Source organism: Sinocyclocheilus rhinocerous, unplaced genomic scaffold (genome assembly GCF_001515625.1).
Source record: "Sinocyclocheilus rhinocerous isolate Xijiao unplaced genomic scaffold, SAMN03320098_v1.1 scaffold193, whole genome shotgun sequence".
NCBI lineage: Eukaryota > Metazoa > Chordata > Actinopteri > Cypriniformes > Cyprinidae > Sinocyclocheilus > Sinocyclocheilus rhinocerous.
The window spans coordinates 416,224-438,543 of NW_015627585.1; the positions used below are offsets into that span (position 1 = coordinate 416,224).

The 22,320-nt window shown below is 36.7% G+C and overlaps 1 protein-coding gene across 1 annotated transcript in view; it reads right to left on the reverse strand.

Annotated features, from left to right (window-relative positions):
* Positions 1-540: 540 nt before the first annotated feature.
* Positions 541-22,320, reverse strand: part of LOC107731554 (transcriptional repressor p66-beta-like) — a 45,845-nt gene continuing 24,065 nt past the window's right edge. The window contains exons 2-11 of the mRNA XM_016542671.1: positions 17,080-17,439; positions 13,162-13,291; positions 12,917-13,048; positions 10,099-10,227; positions 9,563-9,733; positions 7,454-7,823; positions 6,916-7,118; positions 6,104-6,214; positions 5,719-5,917; positions 541-4,714 (exon numbers count right to left, since the gene is read on the reverse strand). Of these exons, the coding sequence (XP_016398157.1) occupies positions 4,578-4,714; positions 5,719-5,917; positions 6,104-6,214; positions 6,916-7,118; positions 7,454-7,823; positions 9,563-9,733; positions 10,099-10,227; positions 12,917-13,048; positions 13,162-13,291; positions 17,080-17,438 (1,941 nt within the window). The 5' untranslated portion in view covers position 17,439 and the 3' untranslated portion in view covers positions 541-4,577. The remainder of the gene's footprint in view (positions 4,715-5,718; positions 5,918-6,103; positions 6,215-6,915; positions 7,119-7,453; positions 7,824-9,562; positions 9,734-10,098; positions 10,228-12,916; positions 13,049-13,161; positions 13,292-17,079; positions 17,440-22,320) is intronic.

Consider the following 22,320-nt stretch of genomic DNA (forward strand, 5'->3'; position numbering starts at 1 on the left):
GCTGTAATGTGTGACAAGAATAAAAATGAAAATCTTGTAATAACTCATTGTCTAATTTCAGATGATCCCACCATGCACCAGAGTCAACTAACACTGGTTTAGTTGGAACAGAAATCATCCCTTAAGAGAGTACAACCTTGAATCTGCTGGCAGGATACAGGGGAACAGTGATGCTGTGGAAAATAGCTATAATTGTTGTGACCGGATAAAGTCAAAGCTTATAATGAAGCCAATTAGTCTGTAAATGAATGACCAGGGCTCAGGAGACCATGTGTGTGCTGGCTGGAAGAGTGTGAGAACTGGAAACATTGTTAATCAGTAACAGAATAAAAATAACTTTAGTATGGCTAAGAAAAAAGACAATGATATAGGTTTTAAAATGTAAATGAAAAATCTAAGTGTAAATAATAACAATATATAAAAATAAGAAAAATTTAAAAAGGACAGAAATACTAAGAACGTTTAAAAATGGCAAAAGAACCAAACAAACAAAGAACGTTAGAAATGAGTTATAAACAAATGTTAACACACTCCGAGATAAACTGTTCCATCCTTTATTAAACATAGCTTGCAAGTGATAAATATTACAAAGTTATTTCCTCCAAAATTAGCTTATTTTTTTTTCAGTCAATGCATAATTGTTGTTAATCAACCGGCAGTAATCAAACAGCATTTTTTTCCCCATCTCCATTTTAGACAGTTAAATATCAAGGATGTGCAAAAGGTCTGGATTAATGTTCTAAATGAAAATAAAAACTTGACAAAAAGCACTTATTTTCCTTGACTAAAATCAATAATTGTTTAAGCCAATCTCCAGTACTTCTTTACTGTACACATTTTAATTATTCATAATCCTTTTACAAACGGATTTCAACATATTGCCATTTGCTTTCAAATTCAAACTGGGTAAATTGCAGCTAAGTCTATTTAAAAATATTTGAAAGTTCAGATGAAATTTAGAAAATCAAAAAGAAATGATGACCCAAAACCCTCTCTCCCACTTCAAAAAACAACAACAAAAAGACTTGTACTTGCAACAAATTAAAATCAGGGAGAGGGGAAAAAAATAGCAGAGAAATAAAAAGAAAAGAAAAAAAAAATTGAAGAGAGAAGTAAACCCCAGCGCTAGAACTCCAGAAAAGCTGATTGTCCAGTCAGAGAATTATGGACAGTGATTCCATGACATGAAACTTGAAAAAGCATGTCTAATAATGTCACAAACCTTAGAATCAAAACTTGCATGTGTGCAAATTGTCTATTTTTTGTCATGATTTAAAGGCTGAAGGCAATAAGCATTGGAACAGTCAAAAACAAACAAAACATTTTTTTTTCTTCATCGTATACAATGTATACAATCTTCCATGAAAAAAAAATAAGAGCATTGTGATTTTTTTTTCCCAAGAGAAAAAAAAAAAGGGATATACCGAGGAAAGTTTGCACTTTAAGCAACAGAAAACAAATGTACACAATCTCCCCTGTAGGGTTTTCTGCACCCAGTAATTTATCTAAAAGTAATGTTATTGAGCAACAGCGTGCTTTGATTTTACATTTATGATGATCGCTTTGGATTTGGTCGAGTGAGGGGTAATACTGTCAAATGTTTCATCCAGTCCATGTTCTGCAAGACCAACACTTTGTGTGGGACATTAGAGAAAGAAACTTATTCACTGAACATCTACGTAACTTCAATGTTTGAAATCAACAGTGAAAATCAAATAAAAGAAAGTAACATACGAGACTGTCCCATCATGTCTCAGTCCAAAGACTACAGAATGGATCAAACGCTCCACCAGAACAATGAACTTCTGCAAATACTACATACTACAAAAACGTACAGCCGGGGAGAAAATGCATCTAAAGAGCTCATTCAAAAACAAGAGAAGTATAATCCCATACATTTTGCACATTTGTTACACAATAATACACAGTGATCACAAAACGAAATGACAAGCTTCACAATATTCATGGCTTTTTGTTTGCTTTTCTACACAATATACAACCATTTTAATTTCATTTCATTATTTTTAATTCAAGGGAGGAAAAAAAAGCTTATGTACAATAAGTCATTATTACTTCTGACCTAGCAAATATCGTGTCATCATCTGTTCATACATTTTTTTTTTTGTTTGATTAAATTTGATTTTTTCTCCTTTTTTCTTTTTTTTTTTAAGAAACAGCTGAAATTAAACAACCAAACAAAAATGGAACTTAATTGAGGAGTCAAAAGGAAGTTAAACTTCAAAATCCAACTTTCTTGTAAATATATGAACACAGGTATATGGATGCATCTAATATGGTCTACAAGAGAGAGCAGGAGAGAGAAATGAGTTACTATAAACACCCTACGTTCATTTCAAAAGAACAACAAAAAAATATTACAGATCATAAAATTGGAGCAAAGATAAAATCATCCCCTTAATATCAAAGACTGAACAGAATGACTAAAAGGGACTGATTTATCATCATTACCAGGAAAAAAAAAAAAAAAAGTGTAAACATCCTATTATCTAATATTGCACCTGAAAATTTCATCCAAGGTATCTTCAAAATGTTTTTGTTCAAAAGTTGCATCGTTCCACCACAAATCAGTGGCATTATACAGGACAGTAAAAAATAAAAAAAATTCAAACTGCAAGGATCAGTGACTACACACATGACAGAAAAATGCATGTGTATGGATTTATTTCCATGAATTCACCATCAAACACATAATAGCTTTGAGTTTTCTCAGCTATTAAACATGACCTGCATGACAGACCTCAAAGTCTGATTTCCAAAAGAACCATACGGGTCATAGTAAATGCTTAGGCTGGAGGGAAAAATGTTAAGTGCTCAACTTCTTGTCAACAAGCAGATGTTAAACCCTTCGAAAGCCATTTGTGATCCACGTAACTGAAACATGGAGCACTACCTCACTAACAGAGAACTAAATCTGACCAAAAGATTATCGTGAGTCCAACCAGAATGCAAAATCCATCCTGCACAAAATCCCTAATACTGCATATTGACCAAACACTGCTTATATTGTTGCCATCATTCAAACGCCTCCAGGTTATGTCTACATGCACCATAACACAAAAAGCATTAATTCACTGTGGGTTTGAAAAAGCCGGACGCTTTCGAAAAGATGAAATGTACCGCACAAAGCACAAAAAGTCTTTCTCCCAACTCTCTCCGAGACATCCGATGGCATCCATACCTTAAGATCCTGTGCGCTGAAACATTCTTGTCCTCTTTTGTTTAACCATTTTTTTTCAGTTATTAAGAAGAAAAGTGCTCCTCCATAACGAGGCATCTCATGTGCATTGCTTTAACACGATGATTGATCCATGTCAATGCCTTCTGTTAAAACTCACGTTAACAATCTACGCATAAACCACTTTTCCAACAATTCCACCTTTTCAATTCCACCATTTCAATGATTATCGTCTCCCTTGGCAGGTACCTTTAAGATACGTGGCCATTTCAGATGGAGACGCCGCATGATTAAAATAAAAAGAACAAAACCGTAAAGACAGGGAAGGGGTGGGGGGTTAAAGAAATGATCCAAAAACACCCAAGCAGAAACAAAAATCAAAAAGGAGACAAAGTTCATGATGATGGAACTCTCTGGCTTCATTCTTTGCTGTGCAGTGAAACGCACCGTCACCACAAAAGAAGTTGTATGAAATCACTGCATCCTGTGAATGTGAAGGCATTGAGAGACATGGGAGAGATCCTGTTCATGGGCGCATACGCACAAGTAAAGAGCCTCCAATTTGACAGTTTCTCTCTGTACATTCGACAGCAGGAGACTCATCCGTGCTAGTGCAGGTCCTATTTTCAGCTGTTAACGTATCTGTGTGGCCTTCTCAAGGCAGAACCAACGTTGACTAGATGAGCAGCGCTCTGCATAAGGATCAATCTGATCAATGTACATGAGTCTGTCTCGCTCTTTCTGAACCAGAAGGTTCTTGGAGGACTTTGTAGTTTCCGAATGTGTAACGCTACAAAGATTCTGCTCTCTCGATCTCCGGTAAGAACGCTTTAACCATTCCAACTCCGAAACTGAACATATACGACATGAGAGAGAATGAGTCTAATTTTACAGGGGTGACTGAGGGAGGAAGCCTTCAAACAAACCAAAAAAAAAACAAGCTTTTATATTTTTAAGTGACCCTGCAATCTGGCATCCTCCCTCTGTAAAGAAAAACATAAGGGTAAGAACATAAAAAGATGCAAAAAACCACTAAACCTACTAATAAGTGTAATAAGAGTAACTGTAACAGAAGCAACAATAATACTAATAATAATAACTGTGATAATAATAGAAGTAGCATTAACGACAGCAATAATAAGTTGAGATAACAATAAAGAGCTTTGCTATAGTAGGAAACCGAAGTTTGAGATGCACTGACAGTCTGGTGTTTATAGTCTGACTGATTGAGCTGTTCTTATGGGTTAGTTGGGTAGGCACACGGACAGGCACTGCATGCGATGGGGTGATGGTGTGCGTGTGTATGTGTTGGGGGATGTTCTGATGTAGGACAGAGGGGTGGTGGGGCATCCGAAAGGGGGATCTGCAGTCCCGTCAGGGCTCATTTCTGCCCGGTGATGGACTGGGATATGGAGCGTGGGGGAATCATGTCGAGCAGATACTCCCGCTGACGGTCCGCTAGGCTGGATGCCTTGTGGCCCCCAATGGCTCCCGGATTTAGATAAGCAATATTCAGACCTGCGATGGAGGACAAAGACAGAGAGGGGCCGGGAAAGTTCAAGGAAATAAGAAAAGACAGACAAAAAGTTGAAAAAGGGTGTTTAACCAAAATAAAGTTTGTGACATAAACGACAAGAACATGTTCTAAATTCTAATCAAATCCCAACAATCAAGCCAGAACATAAAAATAAAATACAACAAAATAAGGGAAAAAATGAATAAAAATTTAATTAAAAATAAAAAGTAAATTACATTAAATTGAATCAAATTTGGCTGAGAAATCACCCCCAAAAGATTATTTAAAGTCATTTTTGTGTTAGAAAAGGTTCAAATAGACATGACAAAAAGTAGCTTTAGAAAGAAATGTTCTTTTTTCTTTTTTAATTCTTGGGTGAACTATCCCTTTTATTAGTTAAAAGAGGTGGGGCGGGTGCGTTAATAATTTTAACACGTTGTTTTCCATAACTAATTAACTAAATGAACACAATAAATTGACAGCCCTAATTAAAATAAATAATAAATCACAGATAAGTACATTTTAAAACAAGGGGAATCTTCAAAGAAAGGATGTTAGACCTTCACTAACTTCACTTAAATTAACATTTTATTAACTCATCCTTTTGTCATGACATACTAAAACTCTATAAAGCATTAGCTCCAGCCATTGTTCAAATGAAGAGAGTGTTGAATTTCACTGCTTTATAATAATTCTACATCCTGAAATCGGTGTCAGGTGGCACAGCCTAGTGTTCACCTGTTTTATCATAAATTTTCCTTTTGACTATTGCATATTACTTTCTCTGGTAATTTTATTCTAGTCAGTCTACTTGGGGTCCAATAACATGTTAAGAATTGCATAATCAAAGAGTCGAGACTGGACTTCAGGTGTGGATGAATGTCAGTTTAAAAAAAATGTGATTCCCTAATTAATCCTTAACCATACAACATTTCTTCACCGTGCTGCTTTAAAATCATGTAGTTAAGGTATACTGTGCATTCCTAATTAAACTGCATCATCTTACCAGGGATGTTGTAGATCTGTCTGCGGCTGTCATGCTGAGCCCGACTGCTGCTGCTGGAACTGCTGCTGCCACAGCGCTTGCTTGTCATATCCAGCAGCCCACTGGCCACTGAGAGCTGGGAGGCCTGGGCGAAGTTAGAGAGGACACCTCGTGCTGAGCTGGACAGACTCCGCTGTAGAGCGGCCTGTGGCTGGGGAGTCTAAAAGAGAAAATGAGAAAGAATCAGCATTAAATTTCATGACACCTCTTTGTACCATTAAACTGATAGAATCATCAGTCATTAAAATCTGTGATTAGCTGAAGGGCCAGAATAAAACAGCCATTTCAAAATCCAGAAAAATGGTCTCATGAGATTCCATTATTTGTACACAATAGGAGTGTGCACCTGTCGGAGGGCATGGTGTCGGATCATGGTCTCCCCTTTGCTCACGTTGGGCACAGTCTGGGCGGAGCTGGGGGACAGAGCAGCCTGCTGCTGCAACCTCTGCTCTATTTCCTGAATGGACAGAGACAGAAACAGTAAGTCAACATACAGTTACAGAAACTACAAGCTAGCAATGTCAACACCAAGTCAATTCTACTACTACCACTTCTACTACTAATAATAGTGGGTCTGTATGAATAAATAATATTATTACATATTATTTGTATATAGTTTATTTGTTGTGATTAATTACTTAAACTTGAAGCAAATGTTAAATAATTCAGAAATAAATGTAGGTTATATGTCATATTTTTTTTTTTTAAATTTGTTAATATTTCTTTTTATTTTTAGCGTATTAGTGTTATTTTAATTATTTATATACTATAATTGTATTTATTAATATTTTGGATCAGCTTCTATTTAGTTTTAATTATAATTTCAGTTACATTTTTTAATTAAATTAAAAAGATTTTTATTTAAATAAATTTTTTTATTTTAATTTTAGTACTTCAGCATAAAGGTGAAGTTTGTCATTTTATGTTAAAATACACTAAATTTGGCAAAGGTTGTTTTAAAAATATGCCCTATTTTAAGTTTTTTCTTTTAAACAATTTTTAATCATTTTAGTTTTAGCTAACAATAACAGCACTGTAGCATACTAGTTTGTGGTGTGTTACTGAAACTTGCGTATATAGAAAATCATCAAGCTTAATTTCATCATTCAAATTTTGGTATCCTGACAACTATCAGCAGTAAAATGAAAACTGACTGACCTGTTCTTGCTGCAGAGCCTTAACGAAAGCGTTCTTGAGCCTATTGGTGTGCTCAGCCTTCAAGGCCTTCTTCTGATTGGACGTCATGCACTGCTCACAGAGGATGCGACCACTTTTCTCCTGCTTCCAGTGAGGGGTGAAGTCAGTCCTGCACTGGGCACAGAAGAACGGCTCCATGTGTGGCAGTGACCCCCGCATTTTACCTGAGCAATAGCAAAAGCAGAAAACAGGAGTTTAATGATTGAGCAGAATTAGCTGTGAATTAGATCAACAATAAATAAATTGAAACTGCAATATGGCCTTATGTGATTATTAAACCGCATTCATTTTTAGGTCAAGTGTGAATGGTCTTAAACTGCTTCCACTTGTGTGTTTTACCTTTTTGATATTTTAGTTTTGATCTCAGCCAATCTTTGATCAGCAGACGTCAACGTCTATCATATTCTAATGCAAATCGCAATATACTTTTTTTGGCCATATTGTGCAGCCCTACTGTGCAAGTTGTTTTTGTGGTGTGCTTTGTTCCTCTTGCTCCTACCCTGACTATCAATGACGCTCTGCACAACCTCCTCCAACCCCACCATGTAGATGAACTCAGAGTTGGCAGCAGAGGGCAGGAAGTGCAGCAGGGGCGCTGGAGGTTTAGGTGGAGGTATCTCCAGCAGGGTCTTCTCCAGCTGCTTGCGGAGGGCCAGTTTAGCGGCTGCTTGGCTGCTGGCCTGGTCGTTCAGAGAAGCGATACTGGAGGCGCTGGAAAGTGTAGAGGGGCTGACAGCACCAACCCCACTCACTCCTACCCCGACGCCAGCCACACCAGCAGCTCCCGCTGCCTGCATGTGTGCCAGGTTCATGTAGATAGCGGAGGATGAGCCTGAACGCTGCGAGACCCCCACCTGCTGGCTGGCAGCCTGCATCACACAAAACAAAAATGCAAATCATCAGCAACAGACATAATCCATTTTTATTAATGATTCATTTTGCGGCTGGGCGATATATTGAATATACGACATACTCAATATGATTTTGTTGGTGATATAGAACTAAACAACACTATGAACATTGCTGTGATTTAATGCACAATTTTTATTTGGCTATTAAGTTAAGGCCTGTTCCAGTTGGCTTGTTTTATGCACCATCCTAAGGAAGAGATATGTTAAGTGATTCAAATTATATTTTAACATGATTTAAACCCCAGAAGGGAAAAAAAGGAGCAACCTTTTTCAAACTGTGCATTTGAAAAAATGGGTTCAAATACTTGTTCAAAATGACTATATATATATATATATATATATGTGTGTGTGTGTGTGTGTGTCCCACTGTATACACATGTCCTGGATCCTGGATATCTTGTTCAGAAGGCATAATGGATTCTATAAAATACCAATGGATAAAAAATTAAAAACCTTAATTGTGACCAATGTGTATTAGAGAAAAACATTTTCTCTAAGATTTCTCTCCCATTTTAAATTCTTATTCTCCAATGAAAGGTTAGATTAAATGAGTTTGGTGAACTGAAGAGGAGAAGCAGCAACATGCAGCTGGAAATCTGGAGAGATTCTGTATGAAGGAATGGTCTCTGATCTCCTGTCATTAAAAATAAAATATCTAAAGGATTGATGATACAGATTAGTTTTCATAGCCTTCTTTGATCATATTTACCAAGGGTATGAATAATTTTGAGCACAGCTGTATATATTCAGACAAATATATAAATACTGAGATATATACACATACACACACTACCGCCCTGGCCAACCCAGTTCCCTGAGCTGAACCCTATATTAAATGAGTTTGGTGAACTGAAGAGGAGAAGCAGCAACATGCAGCTGGAAATCTGGAGAGATTCTGTATGAAGGAATGGTCTCTGATCTCCTGTCATGTTCTCTAAACTCTTCAGGCATTATAGGTGAAGACTCGGAGCTGTTCTCTTGGCAAAAGGAGGTTGCAAAAAGTATTGGATAAAAGGGTATGCTTAATTGTGACCAATGTGTATTAGAGAAAAACATTTTCTCTAAGATTTCTCTCCCATTTTAAATTCTTATTCTCCAATGAAAGGTTAGATTTGAGTAAATTTTTAAAAATAAAATATCTAAAGGATTGATGATACAGATTAGTTTTCATAGCCTTCTTTGATCATATTTACCAAGGGTATGAATAATTTTGAGCACAACTGTATATATTCAGACAAATATATAAATACTGAGATATATACACATACACACACTACCATTCAAAAGTTTAGTGTCGGTAAGATGCTTCCCAATGCTGATTATATTCGTTTAAAAAAAATACAGTAAAAACAGTAATATTGTAAACTATTACTACAACTTAAAGTTACTGTTTTAAATTGTAGTCGTTTTTTTAAATACAATTTATTCCAGTGGGGGAATAGCTGAATTTTCAGCAGCCATTACTTAAGTCTTCAGTGGATCAAAAAAAAAAATCTTACTATTAAACATATGAACATATATTTTGTTATAATCGCCCAGCACTAGTTCATGAATACAGTAGTTTGAAATAAGCCAGTAATAAACGGATTAAACAATGTACAAATGTGTCACATGAACTTTAGAAAAAAATGTCAATAAATTGCATGGAGAAAACCCACAAAACAAGTTAGGGCTAATGGCTTTGAACTTGACTGTACCTGCTGATAGCTTACTGTGTTACCCAAACCACCTGTGGAGGAGCGGCCCATGCCCAGCTTGGAGGGCATTCTCTGACCCTGAAGCTGGGCAGGATTGGGTGCAATAACCCGTTGTGACATCATCATTGGGGGCAAAGATGCATTGACAGCAGACCTGATTACTGTGTGGCCCTGAGGTGGGGGGAAAAAACAGTTATTAATAACTTTGCAATGCACTGTATGACCACTAGATGCCAGCAGACACTGTATATCAGATTGCACACTGTTGACATCAAATGCTTTGTTTGTACTCAACAGATGGACCGTAATTAAAAATGGTAACTGGTACCAATCTATACAGTTATGCTGATCTTAAGGTGCTGCTCCCATGGCAACCAACAGCAGGCTCTAACATGTTCAAGTCTAATATGTACAACATAATAAGGAGTATCCATGTGCTTTATGCTTGTACTTAAAATCCTCAATAATGCATTTAGAAAAAACAAAAAAACGATCTGTACTTTGCTCATATTTAGAAAGGCATAAAACCCCTGTACCTGTGCAGTGCGCAGGCTCTGAGGCTCAGATGAGTGCATGCCAGGCCGCACAGTTAGTTTCCCGAGCCCCTGAGAGCTGTGCATGGGTGACGGCTGCACTGATGATGGGGCATTCTGGACCACCGGCACCTGAAAAGAGAAAAATGAGAGGTCAGAGTCCTTCTATCAAAAACTCATACTGTACCGAGTTTCAGTATAATTTAAAACAACAACAATAAACCCCCCACAATGTATTAGAGGGACTCGGGCACCATTTTTTTCAGTTAAAGCTCCTGTGCGATTTCCACGAATTGGAAGTAGAAAAATGGGTATTGTTTGGGATTTTACTGATTGTTTGTGGGGGGGTTTTCTTTTTGATCCAAGCACTTCCCCATACTCCACTGTTCAAAAAATCAGGTAGCCTTGTCCCAAACTCATTTGGCTGCGGTTTCTGATTGGCTTTATTATAAAGTCTAGTGATGTCACAGACATATGTGACTTCTCACACCTATTTCACTAATATATATCAGGTAGAAGAGACATTTTAATGCATTTATGCATTAAACATACCGAACAAATGATTAGCATATTCATCTATCGTGGTATTTTACATGGTAAGGCATTTCAAGGAACATAGTACATAAACAATAATTTTAAAAAAGTGTTATTAATACTATGCATTTCCAAAAACAGTGATTTAACATGTATAACAACAACAACAACAACAATAATAATAAATGCTGTAGCTAATAATATTGTAATTAGTAATTTAATAGTAATATATATTAATGACAATATTAACATTATTACAATATTATATGCCTCGAATGTTTTGGTACTTAAATTGTTACTATTTTATCCTAAATTAAGCTAATCAAATTTTCATCTTCCAACTTAAGAGTAAGCAAACATTGTTCATGCAGAGTGGGACATCAAACGCAAGTGAGTGTTTATGGGTCACTCCTGTATCTAGACAGACACTGAGTTGAGAAGCAAAAGATAAAACATCTCAATGCCACAGTACATGGACAAACATTACACAGAGCTGTGATATGGTATCTGTGAGGTTATGGCTGCCCGTCTCACTCCTTGTTACCCTATTTCACCCCCGCTAGCAACTAACGTCCTTTCAACAATAAAACGATTTACCTCGACAGTTTTTCCTGGCATTAATATAACACTCAGCTGGACACGAGGGGAGGTTATTTTGCTTGGTGCTAAAACAGTGAAGGTGAACATGCTGTACAGAGGAGCTGCAGTGTAGATGTGGAGTACAAATACAGGCAGATTTACAGCATACAACACTGCGACATTCAGTTGATGCTAAAGTGCTGTCTCCAATTATAGTTTAATATCCAGAGACAACTATGAGAAAGCCAATCGCAGGCTGATTTCACAGAAATTGGAAGTGGAAGTGTACAGTAAAATTCAGAACAGAGGATGCTAAAAGTAACAGCACTTCACTTTAAGTTGATACCAAAATTGGAAAAAAATAAAACTAAATAAAAAAATTAGTTATAATACAAGTATTTCTACTGTGATGTGATTTTGTAATGATTAAACATAATATTAAGAAGTCACAGCTTATGAATATTAACTAATTCATACTGATTCATAATTTGCTTGGATTAGCAAGTCATGTGACCTAATTAATATTCATAAGCCAGGCCTTTACTATAGTAGAATTTTAGTTGCTGTTTGAATTAAACTGTAACACACACACACACACACACACACACACACTGTTGTCATTTTTTGTATCACCATTGTTCAAAAATTTGGGGGCTGTAAGATTAAGTCTCTTATGCTCACTAAAACTGCATTTATTTGATACAAAAAAGTAATATCTTAAAATATTATTACAATTTTAAAAATGTTTTCAAAAATGTTCATATTTTTTAAAATGTAATTTATTCCTGTGATGGCAAAGCTGAAATTTCAGCAGCCATTACTCCAGTCTTCAGTGTCACATATACATGTAAAATACTGATTTGGTGCTAAAGAAACATCTTATTATTAATGTTGAAAATGTTGTGCCGCTTAATATTTTTGTAGAAACCATGATACATTTTTTTCAGGATGCTTCAATGAATAGAAAGTTCAAAAGAACAGCATTTATTTGAAATGGCAAACTTTTGTTGCATTGTAAATGCCTTTACTGTAAATTTTGATCAATTTAATGAATCCTTGCTGAATAAAAGTATTAATTTCTTTAAAAAAAAAAAATGAGCCCAAACTTCTGAGCGGCAGTGAATATAATCTTAGTTAGCTGTAGTCTTTAGCTGTAGTCTAGATGACAATAAACAAGCCTGTGCGTTTTTACACCAGAAAAGTGCAAAATAAGATCCCTTCCATTAAAAAAATTGATAAATAACAAAAATAAACTAAGCTGTTTACACCAGAAGCAGCTTCAGCTGATGGACATCGCGTTCCATTTCTGACACGCTGCAGCTACTCCATCCACTTTATTTTGCCCATCCATCTGAAATAATATGACTTTATTTACAAAAATCCTGTGCATGACTTGACTACCATATATTTTATATTCAAATAACTTCTTGACAGTGATATCAAAGCCAGCTCGTGATGTCTCTGGTCTCTTAAAGGAACTGCTACCTGCCTGATCTGCACTGAGCTAACTGTATACTACACTAAACGTGCACAGCGGTATGGTAGGTATGAGGCTGAGATGTTTTCTCAATTCAAAAAAGGTCTCTAACATGCCTGTTCATCCAATAAATATAATTAAAATTCCCAACTGACAGAGTGTAGAGTTACTGGCCCAGTTGGCATCAAGTGTAGAGTAATGGAGGTACAGGACATTGTGTACGGTTCTGACCTTTTGCACCACGTTCTCCTTCTGCATCTGACTCTGTCTCAGTTTCTTCAGGAGCACCAGCTTGGCCTCCTCCAGCCTGAGCTCCTCTCGGAGAGCTTTGATCATCTGCTGCCGCTCGTCGCCAGTCTTCCCCTGCAGAACAAACACACACACAAGAGGTCAGCAAACAGGTTTACGAGACTCATTCACAGGGTTTAATGGTGGGTAACCAACAACAGAGCTGAATCCTTCATGGGATACTGCACCTTAAACATCTCCAGGTTGGCCTGATGCCGTTTCTCCTCAGGGTGAGGCGTGCTCCGAGGGCTGGACGCCTCGTTGTCTGATAAAATGATAACGTCTGGCGATGGAGTGCGTCGCTCCCGAACTATTTCACTATGATGAGCACAATTAGAGGAATTTTTAGGGGCACTTTAAATACTCATTTTTAAGGGAGTCAAGTTGAAAAACAAGGCCTAGCAACACCTGCAGGATACAATCATTAAATTATCATTTAATTTGACACCATACAGCAAAAACATACCCCACTTCCCAGAATATAAGTGGAATGTAAATTGTAGCACATTTCAGATTATAAAAAAAACAAAGCAACTTACACAACGCAGTTAATATCAAGCAAGTAAACGACTGATCCCAAGGTACGTGAGCCCAAGTTTTTTTATATAACGCATTTCCCTCACACCAGTAGTTTCAGTTTCACTTTAAATACATTTGTTTAGTCCTGGCTGGCATTTTAAAATAAAGGTTGTTTATAATGAATGACACTATAATTTGTGTGTGTTTTATACTTATATTCTGAACAGGGTTGTTATTAACTAAAACTGAAAAAAAACAAAAAAAAAACAAAAACTAAAATTAAAACCATTAAAAAAAAATTTTCGTTCAGGGCTCCAGACAAAAAAAAATCAAATAATAATTCACTTAAGGAGCCATTGACTCCTATAAGAAACAAAAATAGGCGCCAAATTATTTTGTGCCACAGAATAAACGCGTTTTATTTTATTTATTTATTTTAAACACCTTAACATTTCAGTCATACTGTCATGTATTTATGTCTCCCCTGCTTTTACAGCATCAGCATTTTAATCCATCTTGTAGAAGTCAATGTCCTGGGAACTAAGGTTCACTTAAAGTGGGAACTAAACGTCTTTTAAACTTCAGAGAACTATATACAGTCATAAAGAATTGTTTAAAAAACAGAATCTGTGCCAATATCATGGACCATAACCACATCAGCATCACTTGGCCCTTGAGTGTAGTTCGGGCTCCTCCACAATGCATCCTTTAAATGTTGTCATATGTCTTGCACACATCCATACTGTTTTTCTTAAGTAACATGCAATTTTATCTTTAGCTCCTTGCATTCTTTCTTTTCATGTAAACAGGTTAAGTAAAAATATGAATATGCAATATAGCGCATATATTTAGCAAAATGCTTCTCTTTATAGTTATTTTTTCTAGCTGACTAATAGGGATGTAACGATTAAACGCGAGCCAGTCGAAAATAGATTCAAATATGTGACGATTCAAATCGGTTGAGATGCCAAACAAACCACGATACAATTGGAGTAGGAGTTTATTTAAGTGTATCTCTGAGGGGAACTGACTATCTTTAGAAAAGTTTACGTGGTATTTTCTTTTCATCTTGCCTCTGAACAATGCATATTAAAGTAGTGTTCATAAGCACAGCTCTGCTTTGTTTACAGCGGTAACCCAGGAAACACTATCATTGCTATTCATAAGCGCCACTTGCTGTCAAAGAGTGAATCTGCGTCTCATTCAGCTCGTCTGCTGTTTCGTGCAGATATGTTTTATGTAGTATAGTTTCACAAAACTAAAGTCAGACCATTCTGTTTTTGCTTCAAATTTCAAAATTATACAGTCTAATTTAGATTAAAAACGACTCATGCTGCATGTATGCTGCATCTTTGTTTGGATCATGATTAAAATCCAGTGGTTGCCTCTAATTTTAAATGGAAAGAGCACAGACAAAGCAGTTTGTTCATATTAAGAGATTTCTTTTATTTGTGTAACTTACTTGTTTGATTTGGGGTTTGTTTTAAAATTTCAATTTAGTTTTGTTATATTTAAATTTCACAAAGAAACGTGCAGCAATAGCCTAATAAAACGACACCTTTTCATTTACTGTATAATGTCTTCAATCTCATTTTGTTAAAAACAATTGTGAGAAAATCGAATCGAGAGTTGAGTGAATCGTTACATCCCTTCGGACTAATGAGCTTATGGACACTGAATGGTTATTCTGAGGTAAATGATTGTTGCGTGGCATTGTTTACAAGCTTTAAATGTTTTGCGCCGTTTGAAGCACTGAATGAGCGATTACATGAGACATTTCAGTAAGTTGTACTGTAGACTCTCTTATAATATACTTTTTGGCATCCATTCATGTTTATTTCGTTGTATAGTAGTAAAGAGAAAGATATGATGGGTTCACATGCCGCTTGAACTGAGGCGCTAAAGCAACCACTCATGCCTCATTAAAGAGCGCCAAAACGGTATTTATTGTTTGAATTTCGTTATGAATTTGGCAGAATTTTAAAACTGATACTTTGCTAATTAAAAGGTAACAGAGCACAAAGCTTATGGTGTTTATTGGACGGCAAGTGCACTTACAAATTATATGAAGTTCACGCAGTAACAGAACACAGCATATAGACTAAAGATCTTGATAACAAGAAGCCATATTAGTATCGATTATAAACGAGAATCGTTAACGATATTGTTAATGTCCACACAGCTGACAGGTTTACCTGTTGTAGTTTGTTCAAGTTGTGCACGAAATAGACACTGCTTTTCTGCACTTTTACTTCGCACGTCTCCGTCATTTCGATCTCTCTCGTGCTGCACAACTGGAGCTGCTTTTAGCAGGTGTGCCATCAACGCTGGTGTTCGGCAGAGATGAGGACGGTTTTTCCACTAAAACTTTGATGCGCATCGTCTCCGTTTATTACGTGAACATAAAAGATGTGATCTCAAAACAATCAGGAAAAAAGGCATTACATGCAAATGTTAACTGAAATAAAATAAAATATAAAAAAAGGTGTTATTTCAGCTAGCTGCCAAGACAGTATTTTTCATTTAAAGGTCCCCTGAAATGCTTAGAATCACGCAGCGTTACTCTATGTGTTGACGTCATTTTAACTGAAACAGGTATTTTGTGGTCTGTACTGACTCGCGCGTGTGATCCACTCTGTGCTACTGTGTCTCTGGACCAGAGCAGAGTGTGTGTGTGTGCGGTGCGGTGGTTAGCGTGACAGTGCGAAACCAGACTTCTTTTTTTCCTCAATGGAAAGCATATTTACACTGTTTGAATCGTTCCCTGTCCCCTATATAGTGCACTACGTGCCATTCACTGTACAGAAAATACTAATTATGTGGACAAGTGACCGATTTCAGCCGCGGCTTCAGTGTCTATTTTATAGTGTAGGGGGCGGGCGCTTCGGATTCTAGAGAGCATTTGATTGGACAGAAAGTTTGATGAGAAGCTGAAGTACGATGTGACGTAAAAAAAAATAGTTGAGCCGTTTTGGCGGAAGTGACGAACTGCAAGCTTTGAATGCTTATATCTTCTAAATGCGAATTTTGTCACTGTTTTGGAGGACACTGCCTTATAGATAACCTTAAGACTAACATATTGATACTAACACCCAAAAAACTTTAATTTTGATTTCATGGGGACTTTAAATTTAGTTTATCCTGAGGTACTAAAATAACTAAAACTGAAATAAAAATAAACTATATATAAAAACTACTAAAAATGACAAAAACAATAACATTATTACAACTTGAAAATTAAAATTAAAATATAGAAATAAAAACTGATTTAAAACATTAATAAAAACTACAATAATATATCAATAATATTAAAATATCACTGGTTCTGAATAACATTACATTTAAAGGATTTGTTGTAAAGTAAGCGGAACCAAAATACATTTTTATAGAGTGTATAATATTTGTAAATGTTTAGTTTTATTTACCGGTATTTCTGAATGTAATAAAATCTGACTTACACACAGATGCAACATTTTTCTCTCAACGATGCTATTTTCACCAAGCTTATAGTCATGTGCAATTTATTTTCCATAAAATACAGTACTCATTTCAACAAACAGATGTTAAACGCTTTGCCGAAACCTCACCTCCTTCTGGCACTCATGTCCACTGGCTCATCCACTATGTTTTCCTTCCCATTCTTACTGGGACCTCCATGGCCCCCGACTCTCAAACTTCCATTCATCTTCTCCTCGTAGGCCACAGCTCCCATCAGCCCCTGGCTGCCCCCGGGGCCTTTGCCCTCTGCCATGGCTGCTGCAACCGCTGCCCCCTCCAAAGCGACCAGATCCTTGCGTTTAAGGAGGGCAAGCATCTTAAGCCTCTCCATGGCCTCGTGACCCTCCATCTTCAGGCGCTTGGCCAGAGCCTCGTCCCGCTCATCTTGTGCCTCCAGACCCCGCTTCAGCAGGTTCAGCCTCAACGCCTCCTCAGACATCCGCTCCATCCTATCAGCGGCATAGAAAGAGAATATTTGTGAAAAAAAAGCTTTTAATCATCCATAGTAGCAATGCAGGAGCAAAGTTGATTTAAAAAATAATAATAATAATAATAAATTAATTTAATTTTAAATAACTTGAGGCAACTCTTACTTAAGAAATATTAACAAATTAACTTTTAAATAAAAAGAAATTCATTGTGTTCATTTCGCAGCTGTATCAAGAGATTTTGCTGGTACTGGTATCAAATATTGAAATGTTGGCATCGCGACAGCCCTTATCTGTAGGAATCAGTACAAATTCCCCTGCTTAAGACCAATGCAAATCACTTAATTATTCTTTTACAGCGAAAGAGCTGAGAGCAAGTGAGAGAGAGTGAGAGAGATCTACCATGACTCCTCACACGCCCACAGACTTAACAGAGCCATTAGTCTGCCTCGTGCTGAGGTAGTGGACTACAGTGCTCAAGAACCAAGGCCTCTCCAGGCTTAATTGATAAATTACATGATCATTACATACAAATCAGTGTAACTTTCATGGTTTGACTGAGGAAATTTGCTTGGGCTGCTAGTAGAGAGGGTCTCCCCACCTCACGTTCAGTGCCTGTTATGACAAGAGTCATTTCTGAGTGCAGACACGTAGCTGAACGGAGCTTCCCAAAACTCCCACTGACAACGTCACAAAGCGGTCACTGAGAGAGGTCCGACTTTCCCCACTTACGGGATGATACTTCTGGCAACAGATTACTACTTAATAAGTCTTACTCAAGATCTATAATTAGGGGATTTTTTTCTCTGATGAAGTGGAGTTTCACAGGATCAACAGCAATGCTTTCAGTTGACAAATATATATTTTCCCTGTTTCCATTGGGTGTATATATATATATATATATATACACATACATACATATATATATATACATACATACATATATATATATATATATATATATATATGTGTGTGTGTGTTTTTCATTATTTTAAAGTTGACTACAGACACAACTACAGGTAAATCAACTGAAAAAAAAAAACTCTCATTTTGTGACACTAGCAGTATAGAAATTATTTTTCTAATTTTAATTTTACTTAAAAACAATTGTGCTTATTTGAATGAAGAGAAAACAGGAAATTATGACACAGAAAAGGTGGGAGCTGCATTCAAACTCCTATCGCCTGCATTTGAACTAGTAATAAACTGAAATTTCAACCAAAAACATGTTTTGTCTTTGAGCATATATTACATAGATATAACGAAATATCTATGCATAAAGCACTTTTATAAGTATACTCGAAGTGGCAGATTTTTGTGTACATGTGGTTTCAGTTGTTCCTGCATTTTCCCACAAATGTAGAATAAATTAATACAAAAGTTCTTGATGAATCATGATTTGCTCGTGAAAATGTTCGTATGCAGATTTCATGGACAAATTCATGTGTATGCATAGTTAGTGAATGAGACTCACTTCTCTGATGAAGCATTTTCACCACTTCAGCATCTTATTTTACTGACAAAGTGAATACGGTAGCGGTACAACAGGTAACATGTCAGCAAAATCTCAGTACATGAGAAAACATGTCAGATAAATTTGTTCAGTTGAACTATTGAGAGAAGTCTCGTTGTCAAAGAACGACCTTTTTTTAAATTTTTTTATGTCGACTGGTTTAATTTAGAACCTGAGAACACGACACCCTGAACACAATACAGATTTGAATTTCCCAATTTGCCAAAAATGATTTACTGAAACTTAATTCCAGTTTCAAAAATTTATGTCAGTGCCTTGCTAATTGACCGCCTCTGCTCCATACATCAGCTCATGGTACTCTAACTGCTATGAAACGGTTCTGTAGTCAGATCTAGTTTTGAATCACAGAGAGTCTGTTTTGGGATACAGAGAGAGAAAACTGTAGTGCAGTAGATTGATAAAAAGCAGTCTTGCTAAAGAGACAGAAATGCCTGGAAGACATCCTCTCAGTCCACGAGACAGAGCGTTGTCTCCTAAAACATCACTTATGGCACGATGAGACACATCAGATTCAGGACCACACATTCTTAAGTGTACAGGTAAAAAAAAAACTATATAAAATAGTGTAGTATGCATGTTTGATTTTGACACACGTTTAACCCAATAAACGGTTTAAACCAGCGGTGACATTGAAGCACCAGATGAGCCAATCTCTACTGCTGCACTCTTACAGTCAGCCATTAACTTCCTGTTCTCCCCTCCGGACAAAAGCACAACATACCACACGGGAGCCCAACAGTCAAGTCTATAACGTGACTGAATCACTCTGTGTGTGTGTGTGTGACTGTGTGTGTTCCCATTGCGAAGCGCACACATACACCGCGGGGTCATGCATGCTCAAGTGCAGAGTTGATTGTGTACACATAAGACTCTGCCGCACTCTGGACATGTGTCACGTACTACAGATCTAAATGATCATGCGTGTGTTTGCTCGTCTTTATTAGTTAGGCACGCTTGGGCGGACCCTTCATGACCAGAGGGCAGAGAGAGGCTCTCCCCCCTCCCACACGCACACACACAGGGAGTGTCTGGACAGTGAATGTGCAGGACTCTATGCAGGCTATTGTTTGAGCTGGAACCTCTTTATCTGTCTGATGCATTTGTATTCTGCTCGTAGCTTCAGTCTAAAGGTAGAACATTATCAGGTGCTGCCGCTTGCCCAGTATTAATTCTTTGGACCCTGTATAAAGTAAGAGAGTAAACCTCTATTTATATATACAGTAAAAACTTTTTAAAGGTATACATATGCACATTTGCAGATGGGTGGGTGCAGATGGGTTGTGATTTTCATTTGAACAACCCCGATATTGACTGTGAAAAACATTTTTTTACACAGCAATTTTCAGCAGCTTTGTAGAAATGTACTTGTACATTGCTTCTCGATTCACAGTTGTACTTTTTTATGAATGAGAAACATACATTGCGACCAGTTGAGCATGACTCCTGAAACAAATGACTTATGAACCAGTTCTTTTAATGAAAGGATAAAAAAAAAGGATTCGTTACAAGTTTAAATCGAGAGGAAGGGGGAATGTGAAAATTTACAGGAATAACAAAGAATTTCTTACAGAACAAAATGGACATTATAACTGAAATCTATTCAAATGAACTGGAACAAATTGGAAACTATTCTAAATCAAGAGTGTATGAATGAATTCAATTTAATTCCTAATCCAAGTTCGATTATTGGAATACTGGAAATTGTAATCTAATCGATTCAAGAGCTTGTCAATAAGAATCAAATATCAGATTTAATTGGAATGCAACCACAACGAGAGCTTAGGAATGAAACCAAAACTGGAATCTAATGAAATCAATAGCTTGTAAATGAATCATAATCTTACCAAATTGAGATCTTGAGAATCAGAATTTGAATAAGATTCAAATAGAACTTGGAATCTAATCGAATCATTAGCTTAGGAATCAGAATCAAATAAAAAAAGAAATTGATAACAATGAGAGCTAGTAAATGACTCAAACCAAATAATCTTATAAAAATTAAGACCTTGAGAATCAGAACCAAATCAAAATTAGAGTCTAATCGAATCAAGAGCTTAGGAACCAGAATCAAATCAAAATAATGAATAAATAATAAAAATAATAACAAAAAGAGCCTGTAATCAAATCCTTTCAAATAGAGAGCTTGAGAATCAGAATCAAAAATCAAAATTGGGATCTAATTGAATTAAACTTGTGAATCAGAATTTAATCTATAAAACTGTATATCATGCTGGAGTATATGTTATAATCATATTGCTATGTAGGGGCAGCACCATTAAGTATACGTATGTTTAAATATGAATAAAAGGGTTTAAATATGAATAAAAGGACAGAGTATACACATAGGCCAATTGAACATTTTTATAGTGTGAAGCAGACAAAATATAAACAGAATCTATTAACTTTTGAAAGAAATCACATTCATCTCTGACACCTCTGAGCTCCCCTCTCTGTTTGAGGTCATGCAGAATTCAAACATTTGCCCTAGGACTCCTTAACTTTGATTTTAGTGCATCTACAAGCGAGGGATTGTGTATAATGTGATGCGCCGGAGCGAAGCTGGGATCAAAGTTGCGTGGACACACGTATCGGTCAAGAGAAAAGCAGCATGGTACCACCCTCCTGCACTAATAGACCACATAGACAGACGGCGAAGGAGAGTTTCTCATCGGTGGGTTGACAAATGATGCCCTTTGTGATGTAAACGTCACGTAGGTCCTGATACAAACACACAAGCACCATACATGTTGCCTAAATGCTTTTGTTTGGCTCTAATTAATATTAGGTAACATCCAGCTCCTGGAAAGCTCAGCTCTATTTATCCACTCCTATAAGACGTTACTGATTGCAGGCAGTACTGTCTATGGCAGCCATGGTGACCTTGCCTAGCCATAATATTAAGAAAAAAGGCTTTAGAAGTGCGTGTGTGTGTGTGTGTGTGAGCTTGTGGGCGAGATTAATCTGTATTCACTAACTGGACATGTGACACCTCCACATTTCTGGTTGCAGTAATACTATCCAAGACCTCCGTGATCAATGACCAATTACTTTCTGACTTCTCTGATATAGTGATATAAATTTGAAAACGTTTGCGGTCTTCTATTCTGACAGTCTAGCAAGCTACATTATCGTGAATATTCAGCTAAAGTTCAAAACAAAACATGGCGGTTGCACAGCTTTAAGACCATCTAGATCGGGGGTATCAAAGTCACGGCATGTGGAGGAGTCCAATGTGTCCTGCAGGATGATTTGAGGAATAACTTCTTAACAAATATACATGTTGTTTTTAACTTGTACTTTTATGTTAGTTTAACATATTCATAAGATTCATACAGCAAGAAAGATAAACTCTTTGTAGCATGAATTCA